Below are 22,268 nucleotides of genomic sequence, written 5' to 3' on the forward strand. Positions count from 1 at the left end.
AGCAGAAGACAGATGCGGGTGCCTTTGCCAACACATGACATCGTCTTGCAGCGCCTCTCCGGTGCCGTTTAGATAAGATTGTAGGGTGGACAATCCTGACGAGCGCTTCGATTACATCATGATGAAGCCCCACCTCACTTTGGACTGAAGGCTCCCGACGAGCACTTAGTTTCCAACATGATGGACTCCTACCTCACTTTGGACTGATGATTCGTGGACACCTGGATCAGAACTTCTTGTGGGGCCATGTGAAAAGTCTTGTGCACATGACGCCTGTCGAGACTGAAGATGATCGCCAGACAAGACTTCTGTGACATTGTTCAAACGGCACCAAGGATATTAGAACGGATACGAGAGAGCTCTGTGTGACGATGCCATGCGTGCATTAACGCTGGGAGATGCCATTTTGTAAAACTCTTGTGGAACTTTTGCATGTAAATGGATTTCATTATTATTGTATCAGAGATAACGTTCGGTCTCTCTGACACCAAGCTAAATGTGTTGTTACTAGTCCATCAACAGAGAAAAGTATCTGGGGATATTGGGGGAATATTTAGTGCAAATTCCGTACGTCATGATGAGGGATCGTCAATGGGGTCCCTTAGTTTGAGCGCTCTGTTTCCGGACTGGGGTCCCTTAGCTCAGATTGATATAAATATCACCACGGAAGAGCCCTGCATACGACTTGGAGTTTCCAGAACATTGCATTGGTTAGTGTTGGCCCAATTCCCTACTTCCTTGGTCACACAACATTTGGTCTTTTTCGCAAGTGGGTTTTTCAAAAAGCGAGATTACCAAAAGCATGTGAACGAGATCCGTGGTCCAATGATTCAAATAAGTGATACCTTCGTCCCTGTGTAGGGATTCCTGTAACGAGAGGCATACGAAGTAATTGAATCGTACCAAAATTTCCGCTAATCTACATGGACTTTGCTGTTTAAGTTAGGAATGCATTGCCATGGTGGACGACGAAAGCAGCAACGAGTAGCGTGTCGGTTTTGGAAGAAGTCTCGTGTTATACGTGATATACAAGTAAAAAGGTGGGTGCGTGATGTGCTCTGCACAGAGACAGACGGAGAATAATTTTCGGCTTCCTCCTCTCTGCCTGTACTTCTCACAACGCGCACCAGCCGTTGCCTGCTCAAATAACTGGCAACGCTGGGGTAAACACCTCATTGCACCACTGTTTCTACTCTGACTCGTTCCAGAAATGTTTACTTGTAAAACTCACACTGTAACATCTTACGGTAATAACTATCTAATCAAAAACACCTAGATACCTATTAGTGGACATTACTACGTGTACACCCTTCGCCTTTGTGAATGCTTGTACTCTACTTGGTACAGTTTCAGTGAAGTTTCTGAATGTCTGTAGAGGAATGCTAGCCTGTTCTACCTCGAGAGTCGACGTTCTACCTCAACTTAAGGGTGTTCCATTGGGTTGAGGTCGAGGCCCTGGGCAGATCAGTCCATTTCAGAAATGTTATTGTCCAGGAATCACTGCCTCGCGTATTTTGTTTCATGACAGAGCCCATTGCCATGCCAATAGAAACGTCCTCGAACTGTTCCTCTACTGCACGCACTATCAGTGTTCTAAAAAGTGTCCATATCTTTCCATGTTTAGCGTTTCCTTAAGCGCAATCACAGGACCACACGCTAACTACCAGAAACGTCTCCGTATCGTAACACCAATCACCTCCTCAACACTTCACTGTCGGCGCTAGACTTGATGACAGGTAACGTTCTCCAGACATTCACCAAACCCAAATCCTGCCCTAGGGCATAGCATGATCCATCACTCCAATAATTCGTTTCTAGGCATCCACCGTCCAGCGGCGTCACTGTTTACTTGCCATCATGCGTCACTTAGCACTGACTAGGGGGAAGTGTGTGGCTTATGAAAGCTTCTCGGCCACTGTACCTGAATCTTTTTATCTCCCTACGAACGACCACTGAACTAGCTGGACTGTTCTTAGCACTTTGGAACTCTCGCGTGATTCCTTCGGCTGACTCACATGAAAAGCGTCGACAACGATCTGTACATGCATTTGCAAAAGGTAAGGCGTCTAAAGTCAAGGGCTTGTCACATTAATGAAATCGATCACGTAAAATGCCAGACATGTTAAGAGCTACATGGTGACTTGAGAAGGCGACGCATTTTATGTGGAGACGTTAGATTGCTTTACTAACTGGCTGTTTGCTAATATGAAGTCCGTTTCTTGTCTTTCTGAAGACGGATTTAAATCCATTGAAACCACGGTTAAGGTTAACTGAATACCACCATTTATTGCAACGGGTTCAAATGGCTCTGAGCATTATGGGACTTAACTTCTGTGGTCATCAGTCCCCTAGAACTTAGAACTACTTAAACCTAACTAACCTAAGGACATCACACACATCCATGCCCGAGGCAGGATTCGAACCTGCGACCGTAGCAGTCGCGCGGTTCCGGACTGAGCGCCTTAACCGCGAGACCACCGCGGCCGGCTATTGCAACGGGGTTGGCTATCTTGTTCACCTGCTATTTTGTAACCTTTGCTGAAGTGGAACCACGTTCAGAATATTGAAGCTGTAGTAGGGCTGAAATATCCCTGATGGATTTTTTACTCAGGTGTACCCAATGACTAGTGCTTTTCGAAGTCGTTGAGTTCTCCTGATGGATACATTTTGTTCTTACTGATTCTCTACTAACAACACAGTACTCCCCGTCTCCTTTCATATTGTGGGTCCATCTCCAGTGGCGTCTAGTCGTCAATTCTGCATTACATGCGGATGTCCGGCTATTTTGATGAGACAGTGTACTTTTGGTATTTAACCTGCTTCTCTTATGATGGACACAGTAGCGGCTAAATATCTTCAGCATACTTAAAGTAACATGATAACCAACACTAAATATCTACGCGACGCTACAGACAAACGCAGCAGAGTGACGTTAACGGGTCGAATGTCACATGGTACACTGCGCTTTTCCACTGTGCTTCAACTAACCTTCTTTCGAGCATATCGCTTTCACAGTGGTCGTGTTATTATCAAGTGCGGCTTACTGAGACTGAACTGAAAGTGCCCGATCGAAAAAAAAAAAAAAACCAAGAACTTGCATAATTGATGGCTGTTTTGAAGGACAATGAATACCGTTAGAAGCAGATTCGCCGGACTACGGAGTTTAGGCCATATACAGAGATGTATGAAGAGAAGCATGGATCTGTGACATTTAATCCTTATGTCGTATCGCTTGAAATTGGAAGAATTTTAAAGAGTTTTAAAATCAGGATATGTTCCGGCCACCTTCCAAAGTTATAACACTACTCGGCTCTGTGAAAGACGATTTGGGACTTAAGAAGTCTCGCATGTATAAAATTCCATGTCCGTGGGGGAAGGCTTACATTGCTTTTCGATTCAAACAGTTCGGGATAGGTGCGTGGAACACCGCCGTCATACGAGGCTACAACAGCCGGAAAAATCGGCGGTAGTAGAACATTGCTTTAACGAGGGGCACAGTACGAATTTTGAAGAGACTGTTATACTTGCAAACACTTCCGATTTTTGGTACAGCGTTTTTGAAGAGGCTATTGGAATTAGGTTGGCAGACAATTTGATTAATAGAGGCAATGGTTTTTCTCTTAGCAGGACGTGGAACCCTTTACTATCCCGCATCAAAACTCTGGGAGGCGCCGTCAGCCTAGTCTTGGAGGGCAGCAACTGCGAAACTTATAGAGGCCTACAGAGGGCAATTTGCAGCCTTGGCACCAGTTTTTAGTGGGACTCAGCAGCAGCAACAATATGCTCCTGAAGATGGCGGACAGATGGATCGTCGAAATATTGAACCAAGTTGATTATAGGATCGGACAGCAAACCCGAGGAGACTTTCAAGACTTATTACTCCGGGAAAGTCTACGAAGCCACAATGTCCCTATCTGTGTGTTGCGAAATGGTCGAGGCATTGGACGACTTGTGCGTCTTACGTAATGAAACCTCAGCGTAGATTCGGTAGTGTTGGTTCAATATACACTCCACCATGCGTTGTAGTGTCTTTCGGAAACGCGAGTAGATTTATTACGATATGAGGCAGTAACTTATTTGATATGAGAGGGCGACACAAAGGAAAAAATATGATGGTAAATTCAAAGATTGGAAGACGTACGACTGGCAATAGTTAGAGAATGTCTCAAAACTAAACATGAATTGCGTATGCCACTTGGTTCCGAAGTGATACGTCGAAGTACACTACTGGCCATTAAAATTGCTACACCAAGAAGAAATGCAGATGATAAACGGGTATTCATTGGACAAATATATTATACTAGAACTGACGTGTGATTACATTTTCACGCAATTTGGGTGCATAGATACTGAGAGATCAGTACCCAGAACAACTGCCTCTGGCCTTAATAACGGCCTTGATAAGCCTGGGCGTTGAGTCAAACAGAGCTTTGATGGCGCGTACAGGTACAGCTGCCCATGCAGCTTCAACACGATACCACAGTTAATCAAGAGTAGTGACTGGCGTATTGTGACGAGCCAGTTGCTCGGCCACCATTGACCAGACGTTTTCAATTGGTGAGAGATCTGGAAAATGTGCCGGCCAGGGCAGCAGTCGAACATTTTCTGTATCCAGAAAGGCCCGTACCAACATGTGGCCGTGCAATATCCTGCTGAACCTGGTGAAATATAGCGTTTCGCAGGGATCGAATGAAGGGTAGAGCCATGGGTCGTAACACATCTGAAATGTAACGTCCACTGTTCAAAATGCCATCAATGCGAACAAGAGGTAACCGAGACGTGTAACGAATGGCACCCCATACTATCACGCCGGGTGATACGCCGGTATGGCGATGGCGAATACACGCTTCCAATGTGCGTTCACCGCGATGCCGCGAAACACGGATGCGACCATCATGATGCTCTAAACAGAACCTGGATTCATCCGAAAATTGATGTTCTGCCATTCGTGCACCCAGATTCGTCGTTGAGTACACCATCGCAGGCGCTGCTGTCTGTCATGCAGCGTCAAGGGCAACCGCAGCCATGGTCTCCGAGCTGATAGTCCATACTGCTGCAAACGTCGTCGAACTGTTCGTGCAGATGGTTGTATTGAGGGATCGAGACATGGCTGCACGATCCGTTACAGCCATGCGGATAAGATATCTGTCATCTCGACTGTTAGTGATACGAGTGCGGTGGGATCCAGCACGCCGTTCCGTATTACCCTCCTGAACCCACCGATTCCATATTCTGCTAACAGTCATTGGATCTCGACCAACGCGAGCAGCAATGTCGCGATACGATAAACCGCAATCGCGATAGGCTACAATCCGACATTTATCAAAGTCGGAAACGTGATGGTTTGCATTTCTCCTCCTTACACGAGGCATCACAACAACGTTTCACCAGGCAACACCGGTCACCTGCTGTTTGTGTATGAGAAATCGGTTGGCAACTTTCCTCATGTCAGCACGTTGTATGTGTCGCCACCGGCGCCAACCTTGTGTGAATGCTCTGAAAAGCTAATCATTTGCATATCACAGCATCTTCTTCCTGTCGGTTAAATTTCGCGTCTGTAGCACGTCTTCTTCGTGGTGTAGCAATTTTAATGGCCAGTAGTGGAGTAAAGTACGTCTGTAGGGTGACAGCAGTAGCGACGACAAACAGAAGGACCTCAGCAGAAATGCTGTAGCATTAATTAGGTCCATCGAGAGAAATGATCGCTGACCACCGCGACTAAATTACTGACAGATTGCTCTTCACAACATTGCTGCCACCACGCACAACTCCCTTCCACAGCCCCGCACCTCACGCGGTTACGAATCCAAGCATAGTTTCCTGAGGTGCCGAGGTGTAATGGTGATTACGCCACGCTGTGGAGGTGGCGTCTCAGACAACAAAGCAGCGGCACCGCGGTCAGAGCGGCGTCAGGCGAGCCGAGGACAAAGTGTGGCGGCAGCTGGCACGACGCCGATGATCTCCGAGAGGGCGTGGTGCGTGCGAGCACGATGTCTGGGCGCTCCCTGCGAATTATTCATGTCCTGGTGCGCTGGGAGGGATGGCAAAGTGCCACCTAGCGACTTCTGTCTACCGTCTGCTGTGTGCAGTGTGCGCCAGTCCTGCCGCTACCGTCCGCACCGGCTGACCTTGCTGGAGGCCAAGCCAAGCGAGACTCGCGGCCTTTAAAGCGGTCTTTAAAGCAGCGTCACTTTGCTCTGCTGCAGTCATCTTCTCCAGCACTACTGACATTGAAATTGTCCGTGCTCAGTTACTCCTCGGAAGCGGCCATCGAGTTACACACACACACACACACACATCCGTACGCAGACTGATACATACTTCGCAATTTTCATGTAAAACACGTGTTTAAAAATGAGAGGACCTCTCTCGACGCAATTTTGATGTCTGATCTTCAAGACTCGTTTCGCCTTTTACATAAAGTACTGCTTCAGTGGATTACCATAAATTGTAAATACAGTGAGGATACAGAAAACATTGGATACCTTCTAATATAGTGTCGGACCTCCTTTTGACCTGCGTAGTGTAGCAACTCAATAAAGCATAGACTCAACAAGTCGTTGGAAATCCCCTGCAAAATTATGAGCCACGCAGCCTCTACAGCCGTCCTTAACTGCGAAAGTGATGCAGTTGCAGGATGTTGTACATGAACTGACCTCTCGATTACGTCACATAAATGTTCGAAAGGGTTCATGTCGGGCGACCTGGGTGGCCAAATGATTCCTCGCATTGTCCAAGATGCTCTTCAAACAAATCACGAACAATTGTACCCCAGTGACATGACATCGTTGTTTGGGAACATGAAGTCCATGAATGGTGTACCCAAGTGGCCGAACATAACCATTTCCAGTCAACGATCTGTTCAATTGGACCAGGGGATCCAGTTCATTCTACGTAAACACAGCCCACACTATTATTGAGCTACCACCAGCTTGCACAGTGCGTTGTTGACAACTTAGGTTCATGGCTTCATAGGGTCTGCACCACACTCGAACCCTGTAATCAGCTCTTACCAACTGAAATCTGGACTAACCTAACCAGGCCACCGTTTTTCAATCATCTAGGGTCCAGCTGATATGGACACGAGCCCAACAGAGGCGCTGCAGGCGATGTCGTGCTGTTAACAAAGGCACTCGCGTCCGTCGACTGTTGCCATAGCCCATTAACGCCACTTTTCACCGCACTGTCCAATCGGATACATTCGTCGTGCGTCCAGTACTGGTTTCTACGTTTCTCGCGTGCATTGTTGCTTGCTGTGAACACTGACAACTCTACGCAAACGCCGATACACTCAGTCTTTAAGTGAAGGCCGTCGATCACTGCGTTGTCCGTGATGAGAGGTAATGCGTGAAATCTGGTATTCACTGCACAATCTTGACGTTGTGGATAGCGGAATACTGATTTCTCTAACGATTTACGAAATGGAATGTCTCAGGCATCTAACTCCAGCTACCACTCCGCGTTCCTACTTGTTAATTTCCATCGTGTGTCCATAATCACGTATGAAACCTCTTCACATGAATAACCTGAGCGCAAATGACAGCTCCACCGATGTACTGCCTTTTTATACCATGTGTACTCGATACTACCGCCATATCTAACTGTGCATATCACCATTTCATGACTTTTGTCATCTCAGTGTATTTCAAGTTCTCATCATTTTGCACTAATAAAACAGCAATGGCAGCTGTTTTGTCCATATTGATGTTCACTGTGCTTGCTGGTATGTAACCACAGGTTGAAACACTTTTGTTTCACTTACGAAAATTTGACATGTACTAGCAACGAAATTTTTCATTTTCCATACTTCGCAGACCTAGTTTTCTGAGTGTCATATGATGTCAACATTTCATTAATACTCCAGGCAGTCAGTTAAAATGGTCATCACGTAAACTGAGGCGATTTTGACTGAAGACGTGTTAGTTAACTTTACGTCCGTTTCTTCGTTTGTGTATAGAAGTGTTGCCAACCCGTTGTCTGACACATTTCAGTTTTCTTCTCCTCAGTGAATGGAGAGAAGAGACAGACTAGCTTATTTATTAAACACTGCGTATTATTAAACACGATATTAAGACGATTGATTGATTCAGGGGAAGAGACCAAACATTAAGGGAGGATGTGGAAGGAAGTCGAGCGTGTCTTTTCAAAGGAACAATCCCAGCCTTTGCCTGAAGCGATTTAGGGATATCACGGAAAACCCAAATCAGGATGTCGGGACGCGGGTTTGAACAGTCGTCCTCCCGACTGCGGGTCCAGTGTGCTAACCACTTGGCCACTTCGCTCGGTTGTTAAGACGGTTGGAGAGTGGTATTACAGTGACAGTGGTAAGGAGTTACAGTATGTTGGATACGGCTAGAATATTTATGAGAGGGTGGATAAAGAGGGAAGGGGGGTACTAAGTGAGGGGAAAAATGGATGATGATTGTATGTTATTTGGAAGGGTCAAATTAGTTTAAGAGGAAAGGAGATAGTGTTGTATTATTTTGATGGTTACCCGTTGGGATGCTGTTTTACTAATTTTTGTGTTAATGTAAACAGTGAGCTGTTTATCGTGTTTACGTATCCATTTAAAAGCGTCTTATTTCCTTCTTTAGTTTTTTGCATATACAATAATTTTGTCCTCACTTTAAGTTTTTTGTTGTTCATTATTGTGATTACTTTCATGACAACTTCTCAAGACGTATGCTTGTGATTATGTCGTCCAATAGACTTGCAAATGTGGAGCGATTTTGTCCCACATTTCCAGACTCCCATGTTTATTTACATACGTATTTATTTATCTGTATCGGTGCACCTGAATTCTCGTGAATAAAATCCAAGTTTGCAATGACCTGATGGAAGTGTTAAAGTAATATGAGATTACTACTGTAGAACATTCTCTCTGACATCTGTAGTTGACCTAACATCTCCAATTTGTTCCTTTAATAATTTGATGTGGTTGTGTATTCGTTCGTAATGCAACTGATATTAGCGGCGTGTTTTGATGCTAGATGACGTCGTGCCATACACCGAGTCGACTTGTTTCAACAGCCCTGTCTAACATATTTTTTTAATTATGGATGCTTGGTATACACTTCTTAATTCTTTAAATCCTGCCAGATGACGACGAAGCTGTCACAATTAGTTACAGCGAAATAAAGTTTTATCTCTCTCACTGTCTCTTAAATAGGACTTTATGGAGTTATTGTTGATCTGGTTTGAATTATTATTTCTGATGCGTCGCTGATTAGAAGTATGTCTTAATTGTTCCCATTATTATTTTGGTATATTGTCAACCACACTGTAACGAAGATACCTTTGGAGCTCTTTTTACCTATTTCCACATAACGGTTTTAAACTTCGTAGTGATGAACACAAGACATGTTGGATGTTTGTAAAATCTTGTGATGAACCTTTATTTCTGTGGATTGTTATGAGGCAAACTAGAGATACTTGTTGACTAATCGATAAAATTACCAAATCGTTCCCGATTGTAATTCCACTATTATGAAATTAATACCTGTAAAATCATTTGTATGTGTAACCAACTAATTGAAAATTGTTTCGAGACAATATTCTGTATACTTTACTTCCGTTTACTTTTGTATTCTTTGAGAGACGTGGATCTGTTGAAACTCGTTGCCCCTTGTCTGCATATGTATCGGGAGCCGTGAGAAAATGTATACAGGGTGTACTTTCTAAGAATCGTCGGACGCATTTTACCTTGTGTTTTGGCAGGTATCTGTAATTAACATTTTGGAATGTGTAGCTGGAGGCACCCCAAACAAATACTGTTCATCAGTACATTCATGCGAAGCCCAGTGTGGACGAAAGCGCTGGTTTGTTTCCCACTATGAACAAAATGATTTTTAAAGTGGAATTTTACGTGCCCATTTGATACAGCGATCTCAAATCAGTGAAGTGTGATATTCGTTTTATCGAAACGAATTGAGATGCACATTAAGACAGGAAGAATAGACAGTACTCCAGCAATGACTGAGCAGCGCTTCTGCATGGCGGTAGCACACAGGGCAGCACCCGAGTTGTTGCTAGTGTACCGATAATTCTTCGTTTTTTAAGGTCGCTGTTAACATACATCGATGAAACGACTATTGTACTACACTAATCTGAAACCGCTCTGTCGAATGTGCATGTAAAATTACGCTTAAAAAATAATTTTGTTCGTAAGGGGAAACAAATCGACGCTTTCCGTCGACACTGGGTGTGGGAAGAAAGACGTGAAGAGCAGACTTTGTTTGGGGTAACTACAGCTACACATCACAAGAACTACATTGCATATATCTCTCAAAACACTAGAGAAAATTGGTCTGACGACTCTTAGGACGGACACCTAGTGTATTGTTGCAAGTGGGTTGCGAAGGAAGCGTATATCGAAAGTTTTGCATAGTGATCTTGTCTCTTGACTCTGGCAAATAAAAAGTGGTAAATGTTCTAGAGTGAATTTATAAATAGGTTTTGTAGTAATGGAACTGTTGATAATAGTTCAAACTGTGCTCGTCAAAGTGTCTAGTAATGTGAGCTGTGACTTCGCAAAAAGAACTTACTGGAGAATATTAACGAAGTTACACAGCGATTTACTGTGAGTGGAAGTGTTACTACACAAGTTGAATGTGCTATTCAGGGTATAGACTGGAAAATTAGTGCACAGTTATCACTGTAATGGGCAGTGGCTAACGAACTACATTACGAGTAATAACCTTCTCCCGCACCTTCCCACTGTAATACAAGTGGTACAATGTTGAGCCCGAACGGCGAAAAAGTAAAAAATTCGTTTAAAAGTACTTCTCAAATTCTTTAAAGGGATGTAACTACAACAATTCCGCACGTCTTGACACATAAAGTCTTGTAACTGTTAGTAGGTTATACATTCTCTTATCGAATATTTGAAAATGAATAAGAATTTAAATTTTCTTGTTGCTGAGAAAGTGAGCTGATGTTAAAAGAAATGTAATAGCCTGTCTGACAATTACTGAAGATACCGTGGTATGCATACGACAACAGAGATATAACCAGCCGTAATTGATTCTGTTATTGCAGTGCAGTGTGCATATTACTTACTGTCAGCACTTGCAACTATTCCTTAATGGTCATAGGAGATATTTGTTAACTCTACAGTGACAATTTATGTTGGGAAAGTAATGAAATCATCGTTGTTTTTTAGAGTAGCGGATCTTAAATAGCTGTCACGACTGGCTAATTGTGAGCTATGAGTGGCCACACCATACCTTTCAGCAAGTGTCACTCTCGGTTAGGAAGCAGTAACACTGTAACTTCCAAATTCTCAGTCTTCCGCTAACAACTCGAAATATATATATATATATATATATATATATATTTGGTAGCTTAATAATCCATTAACTGCTCCTGTAAAAATTATTCTAAAATATTCATATTACTTTTCAATATATACAGTAACCGCAAAAAAATACATTTATTCAAGTGTACTCACTCTTCTTGACCTCGCGGGGGCCAGCTTCCTCGAGAACGAGCGCTGGCACCGCCTTGACGGTCTGGAAGTCGGTGCCTGGGGGCGGGCTGTCGGCGCCATTCTGCTGCCCTCCGGCTGGGGGCGGCTGCGGTTGTGGCGACGGCGTCTCCGAGCTACGCCGGCCGCGGAACAGGCGCATGCTGCACCCGCCTGCAACAGATGACGGTCTTTGTACTCTCCACACTCGCCTCATACACCACCAAAAAACTCTCCTTATACTCCCCAAAGTACGCTCTCCCCCACGCATACCATCAACACTCCTCAAACTCTCCACACACTCTTCAAACACTCCACACACTCCTCGAACTCTTCACACGCCCTCAAAACTCCCCACAGACTCCCTGAAGGCTCCACACATTCTCCAAAGTCTCCACATTCTCCAAAGTCTCCACATTCTCCAAAGTCTCCACATTCTCCAAAGTCTCCACAGTCCACAAATTCTCCACAGTCCACAAATTCTCCACAGTCCACAAATTCTCCACAGTCCACAAATTCTCCACAGTCCACAAATTCTCCACAGTCCACAAATTCTCCACAGTCCACAAATTCTCCACAGTCCACAAATTCTCCACAGTCCACAAAGTCTCCACAGTCCACAAAGTCTCCACAGTCCACAAAGTCTCCACAGTCCACAAAGTCTCCACAGTCCACAAATTCTACACAGTCCACAAATTCTACACAGTCCACAAATTCTCCACAGTCCACAAATTCTCCACAGTCCACAAATTCTCCACAGTCCACAAATTCTCCACAGTCCACAAATTCTCCACAGTCCACAAATTCTCCACAGTCCACAAATTCTCCACAGTCCACAAGTTCACAACAGTCCACAAATTTTCCACTGTACACAAATTCACAACAGTCCACAAATTTTCCACTGTACACAAATTTTCCACTGTACACAAATTCACAACAGTCCACAAATTTTCCACTGTTCGCAAATCCTGTAAAGTCTGCAAATTCTCCACAGCTCACAAATTCTCCATAATCTGAAAATTCTTAGCACTCCGCCATGTACCAACGGTCTCCAGAGCAGTGGGAAGAAAGGATCCACAGCAGTGCACCACGGGATATTATTCGTGAGTTAAACTGGAATCCGTGGCGTTCCATATCAATCCTCTCAAAAGACTGTTGACTAAAAAAAAAGAAAAACTGAAATATTTGTGATGTTAGCAAGTTTTTTTCTGAATTATTATTTCATCCCTCTCACTCCTCCCACATAGTGGATAACGTTCAGTAGTAGTGGCTAGCTACACTTTTCAGCCGACGAAAGTCTTTTTTTGAAAGGCAAACCCAGGAGCCTTGGTGACTGTATAAATAAATCCTAATTTTTACATCCAGGTTTAGCATTCTTCATGATGAAGGTTTAGAGTCAATCAAAGAGTAGGGATGGAAGACAAGTAGCTTCTTTAGAGTGCACTAAATTTCTGCTTTCCAATATTCAGCGGCTCCTTAGATTGTGTCATTTAGTTCAATCATATCTCGTTGACTCACACTTCTTACATCCAGTTTTTAGCATTCTTCATGATGAAGGTTTAGAATCAATCAAAGAGTAGGGATGGAAGACAAGTAGCTACTTTAGAGTGCACTAAATTTCTGCTTTCCAATATTCAACGGCTCCTTAGATTGTGTATTTTAGTTCAATAGTATCTCATTGACTCACAACATCGTCTACATTTGCGCAGTGGACAAAATTTTCCAAAGTCTGGGTTTTTTCGTAGTAGTATTTGTCTAACCACGTATCACGACGTCGTCCCTACGTGTAGAGATCCCTGTTCTCAGTCCACAAGGGGCTGTCCAACTGACGTATGATAAGTGGAGTCTGGCTGCCATCTTTTCTTGAGTAGTAAATTCTGAATCTTCCGGGGATAGTTCAATTTTTAACTTTAATATGTAGTGAGCCATGTTAAAACGATGAAGTGAAGCCTACATTCGGATTTGACAAATGTTTGCTTTTCGTTGGAGTGTGTTTGGGAAAGGAAGTGGGATGACTGTGATGGGGAGATGACTCCAAATTAAGACCTTGGAGAGGGAAAGAAATACGAAGGGAAATGAGAAACTATAACATGCGTTCGAAAAGGAGGATTTTGTTAAGTCTGAAGTTATGTGGTAATCGTTTTAATGTTCGCATACGTGATTTCCCTAAATCGCTCCAGGCAAATGCCGGGATAGTTCCTTTGAAAGGGCACGGCCGACTTCCTTCCCCATCCTTCCCAAATCCGATGAGACCGATGACCTCGCTGTCTGGTCTCCTCCCCCAAACAACCCAACAGAATGTTCGCATAGGAGCAGCTTATTAAAGTTGGCCATCAATAATATATTTTTCAGGTAAGAATATGAGAGACAATCACGACCCAATGATATCATCATCTAAAGACAAGGAATGGCTGTCGATTAAACTGCGAACGAAAATGTTTATGAAAGTAGCATTCACCTAAAGAGAGTAGAATACAAACCTACTTGCGTGATGAGGTGGAATAAACTCCTTGTGGCAGTGGGGATTGACGAAAAACATGCTAACTGGAGTACCGAGGGAAAGGGTCCTTAATCAAACGGAGAAACGAAACGAAGGCCATCGATGATAACAAGTATCAGGCGATTACCTACAACGTGTTGCTCAGCTCCGTCGACGAGCGATCAGCCCTCTTTTTCGCGCCGCGGTTGTCACGTTAGCGAAAACGGCCTCTGAGTCTTCAGCAGTCGACTGATTCACCCACTGTAGCCCTACAGGAAGCTTCTTGTTAGTCTATGAGGCTAAAATGATTGGAAATAGTTCTCGCACTTTTTAGATTAGGAACTCGTGGCTGAATTGTAGAATAAGGAAGTTTTTAGTGGCAACAGTAATGTGAACGGTACGTGAGAATACTGAGAATCAAACGAAGTGATAAGGTCCACATATTAAATGTACAACCGTCACGGTTCCTATTTCCACTCTTCCAAATTTTCTACGTGGAACACGAAAAAGTTATGTTGTATAAATATTCTCCAAACTGCAAAAAACTGCCAGTCAATGATTATTTGTTAATTTAACACAACGATGCTTTGTTTTCAGTCCACTTTCCGTATACAACGATAAGTGAACCACAAGCGCTGCCTGCATCGTGAGTCGTGGGTCGCGTTGCATATTGCATCGTTCTTTTGTTTCGGTGCCGCGAGCCAGTACTTTGGTTACGTGCAGTGAATTTTACTAAATCAAAAATTCCTTTGTCGGCAGAGATTCGCGTTCATTGTTCGACATACCTATGCACTCATGTCTGCTTTCACTTGTTTCTGCACCAGTTCTTTGAAGCTCAGTGAATGCAGCCTAGTTTCATTGACGCAGTATAAGCTGACTCACTCTACGAACATGTTCTCATATAGTTAGAAAAACCGAAAAAAAACCCGCGGAAGAATGCTTTGAAATGATTGCCTTATTATTCCTGTAATACTTTACACTACTTTCATGGTTTTATAAGTGAAGTAATAGCAATGAAAACACAATAACGAGATATAAATATATCGTTATAAAATGTATCGATATAAATGTTGAAGAACCCCAGTACTAGTTACTATATTTCTCAGCGAAACAGAGCGATCAGAACATACAACAGAATGCACGGAGAGGCAATTTGTAACGCATTGTAACGGACCAGAACAGTAAAACCGAAAAACGGCGGTAGGTATGATACAAATCAAGATATCGTTTGTCATCATCTCGTTAGGGGGGTGGGTTTATTTTCTCGTAGGGCACTTGATTGTCCCTCCAGTCGACATTTAACGCAATAATTATACAGAGCGTGGACAGTCCTAAACTGTACTTTTTTCTTTTTTAAATGAGGAAGCAATGCACGAAGTCTCGAAGTAGTAACCTGTGTGATGCCGTGTCAGTAAACTGTTGATGTTTCTGCGTCGGCTTTGGTAGAGTTAACTTCGTAAAGATACAGAATCGCCTATCTTCTGTCCATGGTGGATTTATTTGTATGAGTTACAAGAGGCCGTTAGTGCGTGAAACCCCGTCAGTAACGGAAGGGAAACTGTCTGGTAGAGTGAGAGTATGTTTCCCCGTTGTATAACAGACAGTAGAGATATTTGAGACACAGTGTTAAAATGTTCTGCGTAGCTTTAACGCAGGGTCACTTTGAGCAGCTACTGTAAGGAATGTTGTTGTTGTTGTTGTTGTTGTGGTCTTCAGTCCTGAGACTGGTTTGATGCAGCTCTCCAAGCTACTCTATCCTGTGCAAGCTTCTTCATCTCCCAGTACCTACTGCAACCTACATCCTTCTGAATCTGCTTAGTGTATTCATCTCTTGGTCTCCCTCTACGACTTTTACCCTCCACGCTGCCCTCCAATGCTAAATTTGTGATCCCTTGATGCCCCAGAACATGCCCTACCAACCGATCCCTTCTTCTAGTCAAGTTGTGCCACAAACTTCTCTTCTCCCCAACCCTCTTCAACACCTCCTCATTAGTTATATGATCTACCCATCTAATCTTCAGCATTCTTCTGTAGCACCACATTTCGAAAGCTTCTACTCTCTTCTTGTCCAAACTCTTTATCGTCCATGTTTCACTTCCATACATGGCTACACTCCATACAAATACTTTCAGAAACGACTTCCTGACACTTAAATCTATACTCGATGTTAACAAATTTCTCTTTTTCAGAAACGCTTTCCTTGCCATTGCCAGTCTACATTTTATATCCTCTCTACTTCGACCATCATCAGTTATTTTGCTCCCCAAATAGCAAAACTCCTTTACTACTTTAAGTGTCTCATTTCCTAATCTAATATCCCCAGCATCACCCGACTTAATTCGAATACATTCCATTATCCTCGTTTTGCTTTTGTTGATGTTCATCTTATATCATCCTTTCAAGACACTATCCATTCCATTCAATTGCTCTTCCAAGTCATTTGCTGTCTCTGACAGAATTGCAATGTCATCGGCGAACCTCAAAGTTTTTATTTCTGCTCCATGGATTTTAATACCTACTCCGAATTTTTCTTTTGTTTCCTCCACTGCTTGCTCAATTTACAGATTGAATAACATCGGGGTGAGGCTACAACCCTGTCTCACTCCCTTCCCAACCACTGCTTCCCTTTCATGCCCCACAACTCTTATAACTTCCATTTGGTTTCTATACAAATTATAAATAGCCTTTCGCTCCCTATATTTTACTCCTGCCACCTTCAGAATTTGAAAGAGAGTATTCCAGTCAACATTGTCAAAAGCTTTCTCTAAGTCTACAAATGGTAGAAACGTAAGTTTGCCTTTCCTTAATTTAGCTTCTAAGATAAGTGGTAGGGTCAGTATTGCCTCACGTGTTCCAATATTTCTACGGAATCCAAACTGATCTTCCCCTAGGTCGGCTTCTACTAGTTTTTCCATTCGTCTGTAAAGAATTCGTGTTAGTATTTTGCAGCCGTGACTTATTAAACTGATAGTTCGGTAATTTTCACATCTATCAATATCTGATTTCTTTGGGATTGGAATTATTATATTCTTCTTGAAGTCTGAGGGTATTTCGCCTGTCTCATACATCTTGCTCACCAGAAGTTAGAGTTTTGTCAGGACTGGCTCTCCCATGGCCGTCAGTAGTTCTAATGGAATGTTGTCTACTCCCGGGGCCTTGTTTCGACTCAGGTCTTTCAGTGCTCTGTCAAACTCTTCACGCAGTATCATATCTCCCATTTCATCTTCATCTACATCCTCTTCCATTTCCATAATTTTGTCCTCAAGTACATCGCCCTTGTATAGACCCTCTATATTACCCCTCCACCTTTCTGCTTTCCCTTCTTTGCTTAGAACTGGGTTTCCATCTGAGCTCCTAATATTCATACAAGTGGTTCTCTTTTCTCCAAAGGTCTCTTTAATTTTCCTGTAGGCAGTATCTATCTTACCCCTAGTGAGATAAGCCTCTACATCCTTATATTTATCCTCTAGCCATCCCTGCTTAGCCATTTTGCGCTTCCTGTCGATCTCATTTTTGAGACATATGTATTCCATTTTGTCTGCTTCATTTACTGCATTTTTATATTTTCTCCTTTCATCAATTAAATTCAATATTTTTTCTGTTACCCAAGGATTTCTACTAGTCCTCGTCTTCTTACCTACTTGATCCTCTGCTGCCTTCACTACTTCACCCCTCAAAGCTACCCATTCTTCTTCTGCTGTATTTCTTTCCCCCATTCCTGCCATTTGTTCCCTTACGCTCTTCTTGAAACTCTGTACAACCTCTGGTTTAGTCAGTTTATCCAGATCCCATCTCCTTAAATTCCCACCTTTTTGCAGTTTCTTCAGTTTTAATCTAGAGTTCATAATCAATAGACTGTGGTCAGAGTCCACATCTGCCCCTGGAAATGTCTTACAATTTAAAACCTGGTTCCTAAATCTCTGTCTTACCATTATATAATCTATCTGAAATCTGTCAGTATCTCCAGACTTCTTCCATGTATACAACCTTCTTTTATGACTCTTGAACCAAGTGTTAGCTAAGATTAAGTTGTGTTCTGTGCAAAATTCTACCAGGCGGCTTCCTCTTTCATTTCTTACCCCAATCCATATTCACCTACTACGTTTCCTTCTCTCCCTTTTCCTACTACCGAATTCCAGTCACCCATGACTATTAAATTTTCGTCTCCCTTCACTATCTGAATAATTTCTTTTATTTCGTCATACATTTCTTCGATTTCTTCGTTATCTGCAGAGGTTGTTGGCATATAAACTTGTACTACTGTAGTAGGCGTGGGCTTCGTGTCTATCTTGGCCACAATAATGCGTTCACTATGCTGTTTGTATTAGCTTACCCGCATTCCTATTTTTTTATTCATTATTAAAGCTACTCTTGCATTACCCCTATTTGACTTTGTATTTATAACCCTGTAGTCACCTGACGAAAAGTCTTGTTCCTCCTGCCACCGAACCTCACTAATTCCCACTATATCTAACTTTAACCTATCCATTTCCCTTTTTAAATTTTGTAACCTACCTGCCCGATTAAGGGATCTGACATTCCACGCTCCGATCCGTAGAACGCCAGTTTTCTTTCTCCTGATAACGACGTCCTCTTGAGTAGTCCCCCCCCCCCCCGGAGATCCGAACGGGGGACTATTTTACCTCCGGAATATTTTACCCAAGAGGACGCCATCATCATTAACCATACAGTAAAGCTGAATGCCCTCGGGAAAATTTACGGCTGTAGTTGCCCCTTGCTTTCAACCGTTCGCAGTACCAGCACAGCAAGGCCGTTTTGGTTAGTGTTACAAGGCCAGATCAGTCAATCATCCAGACTGTTGCCCCTGCAACTACTGAAAAGGCTGCTGCCCCTCTTCAGGAACCACACGTTTGTCTGACCTCTCAACAGATACCCCTCCGTTGTGGTTGCACCTACGGTACGGCTATCTGTATCGCTGAGGCACGCAAGCCTCCCCACCAACGGCAAGGTCCATGGTTCACTGGGGGGGGGGGGGGGGGGGGGGGACTGTAAGGGATAAGTTCTATAAATAAAAAAACACTTATTTTCATCAATCCCTTACCTCAAAATACTGAGTTTAGCATCCTCCACTACATGTACAATTTCTGCACTGTGGACAAATAGACGTGAACGAACTTTAGAAACACGACGATAAATGGAACACATAATGCACGCTATCTGATCAAATGTATCGTTACACCAGTTGGTGGACATTAATATGGGCAATGCCGAACATTCGTCTTTATGACAGCTTGAACTCAGTTGGGGAGACTTTCAACGGAGTGTCCGAATGTCTGGAGAAATGACAGTCCATTCTTCCTCAAGATCCGAAACCAAAGAAGGTAGTGACGTTGGGTGCCGGGCTATGAAACGAGTGCGACGCCGTAACACATCCCTAAGTGTTCCACAGCGCCCAGTCCATTTCAGGAATGTTGTTGTCCACAAACCATTGCCTAACCAAGACTGCTTTACGGCAGAGTGCTTTCACCTGCTGACACAACCATCGTCTCTGAATTGTTCCTCTATTGCACACAGTACGCATTTAGATTTTTCTTAAGCACATTAAGGGACGAAACCCTAAGGAACGAAAAATACCCGCATACCGTATAACTCCAAACACTTCCTCCGCACTTCACTGTTACCACTTCACCTGGTGGCAGGTAGCGTTCTCCAGGCATCCGCCAAACCCAAACCTTTCCGTTGCATCGCCACAAGGTATATCTTGATTCAGAGCTCCAAATTACTCATTTTCTGTAATCCGCTGTCCTGTGGCGTCGCTCTTTACGCCACCTCAAGCGTCGCTTAACACTGACTAAAGAGGTGCGTGGCCTACGAGGAGCTGCTCGACCACTGTACAACATTAACTCCCTACGCACAGCCATTGCTCGTCTGCTGGTAGCTATTTGAAACTCACGAGAGGTTCCTCCCATTGGTTTTATACGATTTCTTACAACCACCATCCGTCAGCACGTGTGGTCTAATTGGTCTTGGTTTAGTTGTGGTTGTTCCTTCGCTTGTCCACTTCGCAGTCACATCATCAACAGTCGATATGGGCAGATTTAGAAGGATTGAAATGTCACTGATGGATTTGTATTCAGGTGATACACCATAAGTAGTTCACGTTCGAAGTCACTAAATTACTCTGACCTATCCATCCTGCTATTACAGCTTTCATACTGGCAACTTAATGCTCCCCATTTCGTTTTCTAATGGTGAGCCTACCTCTCGACATATTTAGTCGTCAGCTCAGCATTACATAGGGGTGTCCGAATACTGTTAGTAAGATTGTGTATCTTGTTGTTTCCGTAGAGGTGGAAAAAATGGGGAAGTAAGTTGCTATATGTTTTATAATGGAGAATAAAAAGTTTTATATTAAAAAAGTTTCTCCTTGACAACTCCTTCTATTCCGTAGAAGAATTACTATGTTTACAATGTGTAAAAGGTGATGGGTAGGAATTTCCAGCTCAATCTGAACATCTTGTTTTCAGTTCGAGGAAAGAAAAATATACACATGATAATGTTTAGAGTACAAATAGATGCACAAATTAATTTGCAATATGAATGTAAAATGACTCTTTCCACATCATGAATATTTATCGTGCAAAATGATCCATGGAACGTGAAGGTAACTAACTCTATTATTATAATATCTACAGCCAGTTGTTCTAATCGATTTTGGTAATTTGAGATCAATTCCAAATCCAAAGGTCTTTATCTTCTTCCACATCGCATCGAAACCGATTTCATACACTTGAAAGTCTGTCAGGTCATCATAAAGCAGCATAATTAATAATTGTTGTTGTTGTGGTCTTCGGCCCAGAGACTGGTTTGATGCAGCTCTCCATGCTTCCCTATCCTGTGAAAGCTTCTTCATCACCAAGTACCTACTGCAACCTGTATCCTTCTGAATGTGCTTAGTATATTCAAGTCTTGGTCTCCCTCTAAGATTTTTATCCTCCACGATGTCCTCCAATACTAAATTCGTGATCTCTTGATGCCTCAGAACATGTCCTACCAACCAATCCCTTCTTCTGCTCAAGTTGTGCCACAAATTCCTCTTCTCCCCGATCCCGTTCAGTACCTCCTCATTAGTTACATGGTCTATCCATCTAATCTTCAGTATTATTCTGTAGCACCACGTTTCGGAAGCCTCTATTCTCTTCTTGTCTAAACTACATATCGTCATGTTTCACTTCCATACATGTATGCACTCCATACTACTACTTTCAGAAAAGACTTCCTGACACTTAAATCTATACTCGATGTTAAATTTCTCTTCTTCAGAAACGCTTTCCTTGCCGTTGCCAGTCTGCATTTTGTATCCTCTCTACTTCGACCATCATCAGTTAATTTGCTCCCCAAATAGCAAAACTCGTCTACGACATTAAGTGTCTCATTTGCTAATCTAATTCCCTCAGCATCACCTGATTTAATTAGACTACAATGCATTACCCTCGTTTTCCTTTTGTTGATGTTCATCTTATATCCTCCTTTCAAGGCACTGTCCGCTCCGATCAACTGCTCTTCCAGGTCTTTTGCTGTCCAAGACAGAATTACAATGTCGTCGACAAACCTCAAAGTTTTTATTTCTACTCCATGGATTTTAATTCCTACTGCGTATTTTTCTTTTGTTTCCTCCACTGCTTGCTCAATATACAGATTGAATAACATTGGAGATAGGCTACAATCCTGTCTCACTCCCTTCCCAACCACTGCTTCCCTAAAAGAGAGTATTCCAGTTAACATTGACAAAAGTTGTCTCTAACTCTACAAATGTTACAAACGTAAGGTTGCCTTTCCTTAATCTATCTTCTAAGATAATTCGTAGGGTCAGTACTGCCTCAGGTGTTCCTACATCTCTACGGAATCCAAACTGATCTTCCGCGAAGTCGGATTCTACCAGTTTTTCCATACGTCCGTAAAGAATTCGTGTTAGTATTTTGCAGCCGTGACTCATTAAACTGATAGTTCGGTAATTTTTACACCTGTCAACATCTGCTTTCTTTGTGATTGGAATTATTATATTCTTCTTGAACTCTGAGGGTATTTCGCCTGTCTCATACATCTTGCTCACTAGGTGGTAGAGTTTTGTCAGGGCTGGCTCTTCCAAGGCTATCAGTAGTTCTAACGGAATGTTGTTTACTCCCGGGGCCTTGTTTCGACTTAGGTCTTTCAGTGCTCTGTCAAACTCTTCACGAAGTATCATATATCTTCATCTACATCCTCTTCCATTTCTATAATATTGCCCTCCAGTACATCGCCCTTGTATAGACCCTCTATATACTCTTTCCACCTTTATGCATTCCCTTCTTTGCTTAGGACTGG

The 22,268-nt window shown here is 43.0% G+C and overlaps 1 protein-coding gene across 1 annotated transcript in view; it reads right to left on the reverse strand.

Annotated features, from left to right (window-relative positions):
• LOC124799063 (proline-rich protein 36-like) overlaps positions 1-22,268 on the reverse strand; it is a 488,916-nt gene that overhangs the window by 321,147 nt on the left and 145,501 nt on the right. The window contains exon 2 of the mRNA XM_047262601.1: positions 11,450-11,638. Within this exon, the coding sequence (XP_047118557.1) occupies positions 11,450-11,627 (178 nt within the window). The 5' untranslated portion in view covers positions 11,628-11,638. The remainder of the gene's footprint in view (positions 1-11,449; positions 11,639-22,268) is intronic.

The sequence above is a fragment of the Schistocerca piceifrons genome, chromosome 5, assembly GCF_021461385.2.
Source record: "Schistocerca piceifrons isolate TAMUIC-IGC-003096 chromosome 5, iqSchPice1.1, whole genome shotgun sequence".
NCBI classification, from domain to species: Eukaryota; Metazoa; Arthropoda; class Insecta; order Orthoptera; family Acrididae; genus Schistocerca; species Schistocerca piceifrons.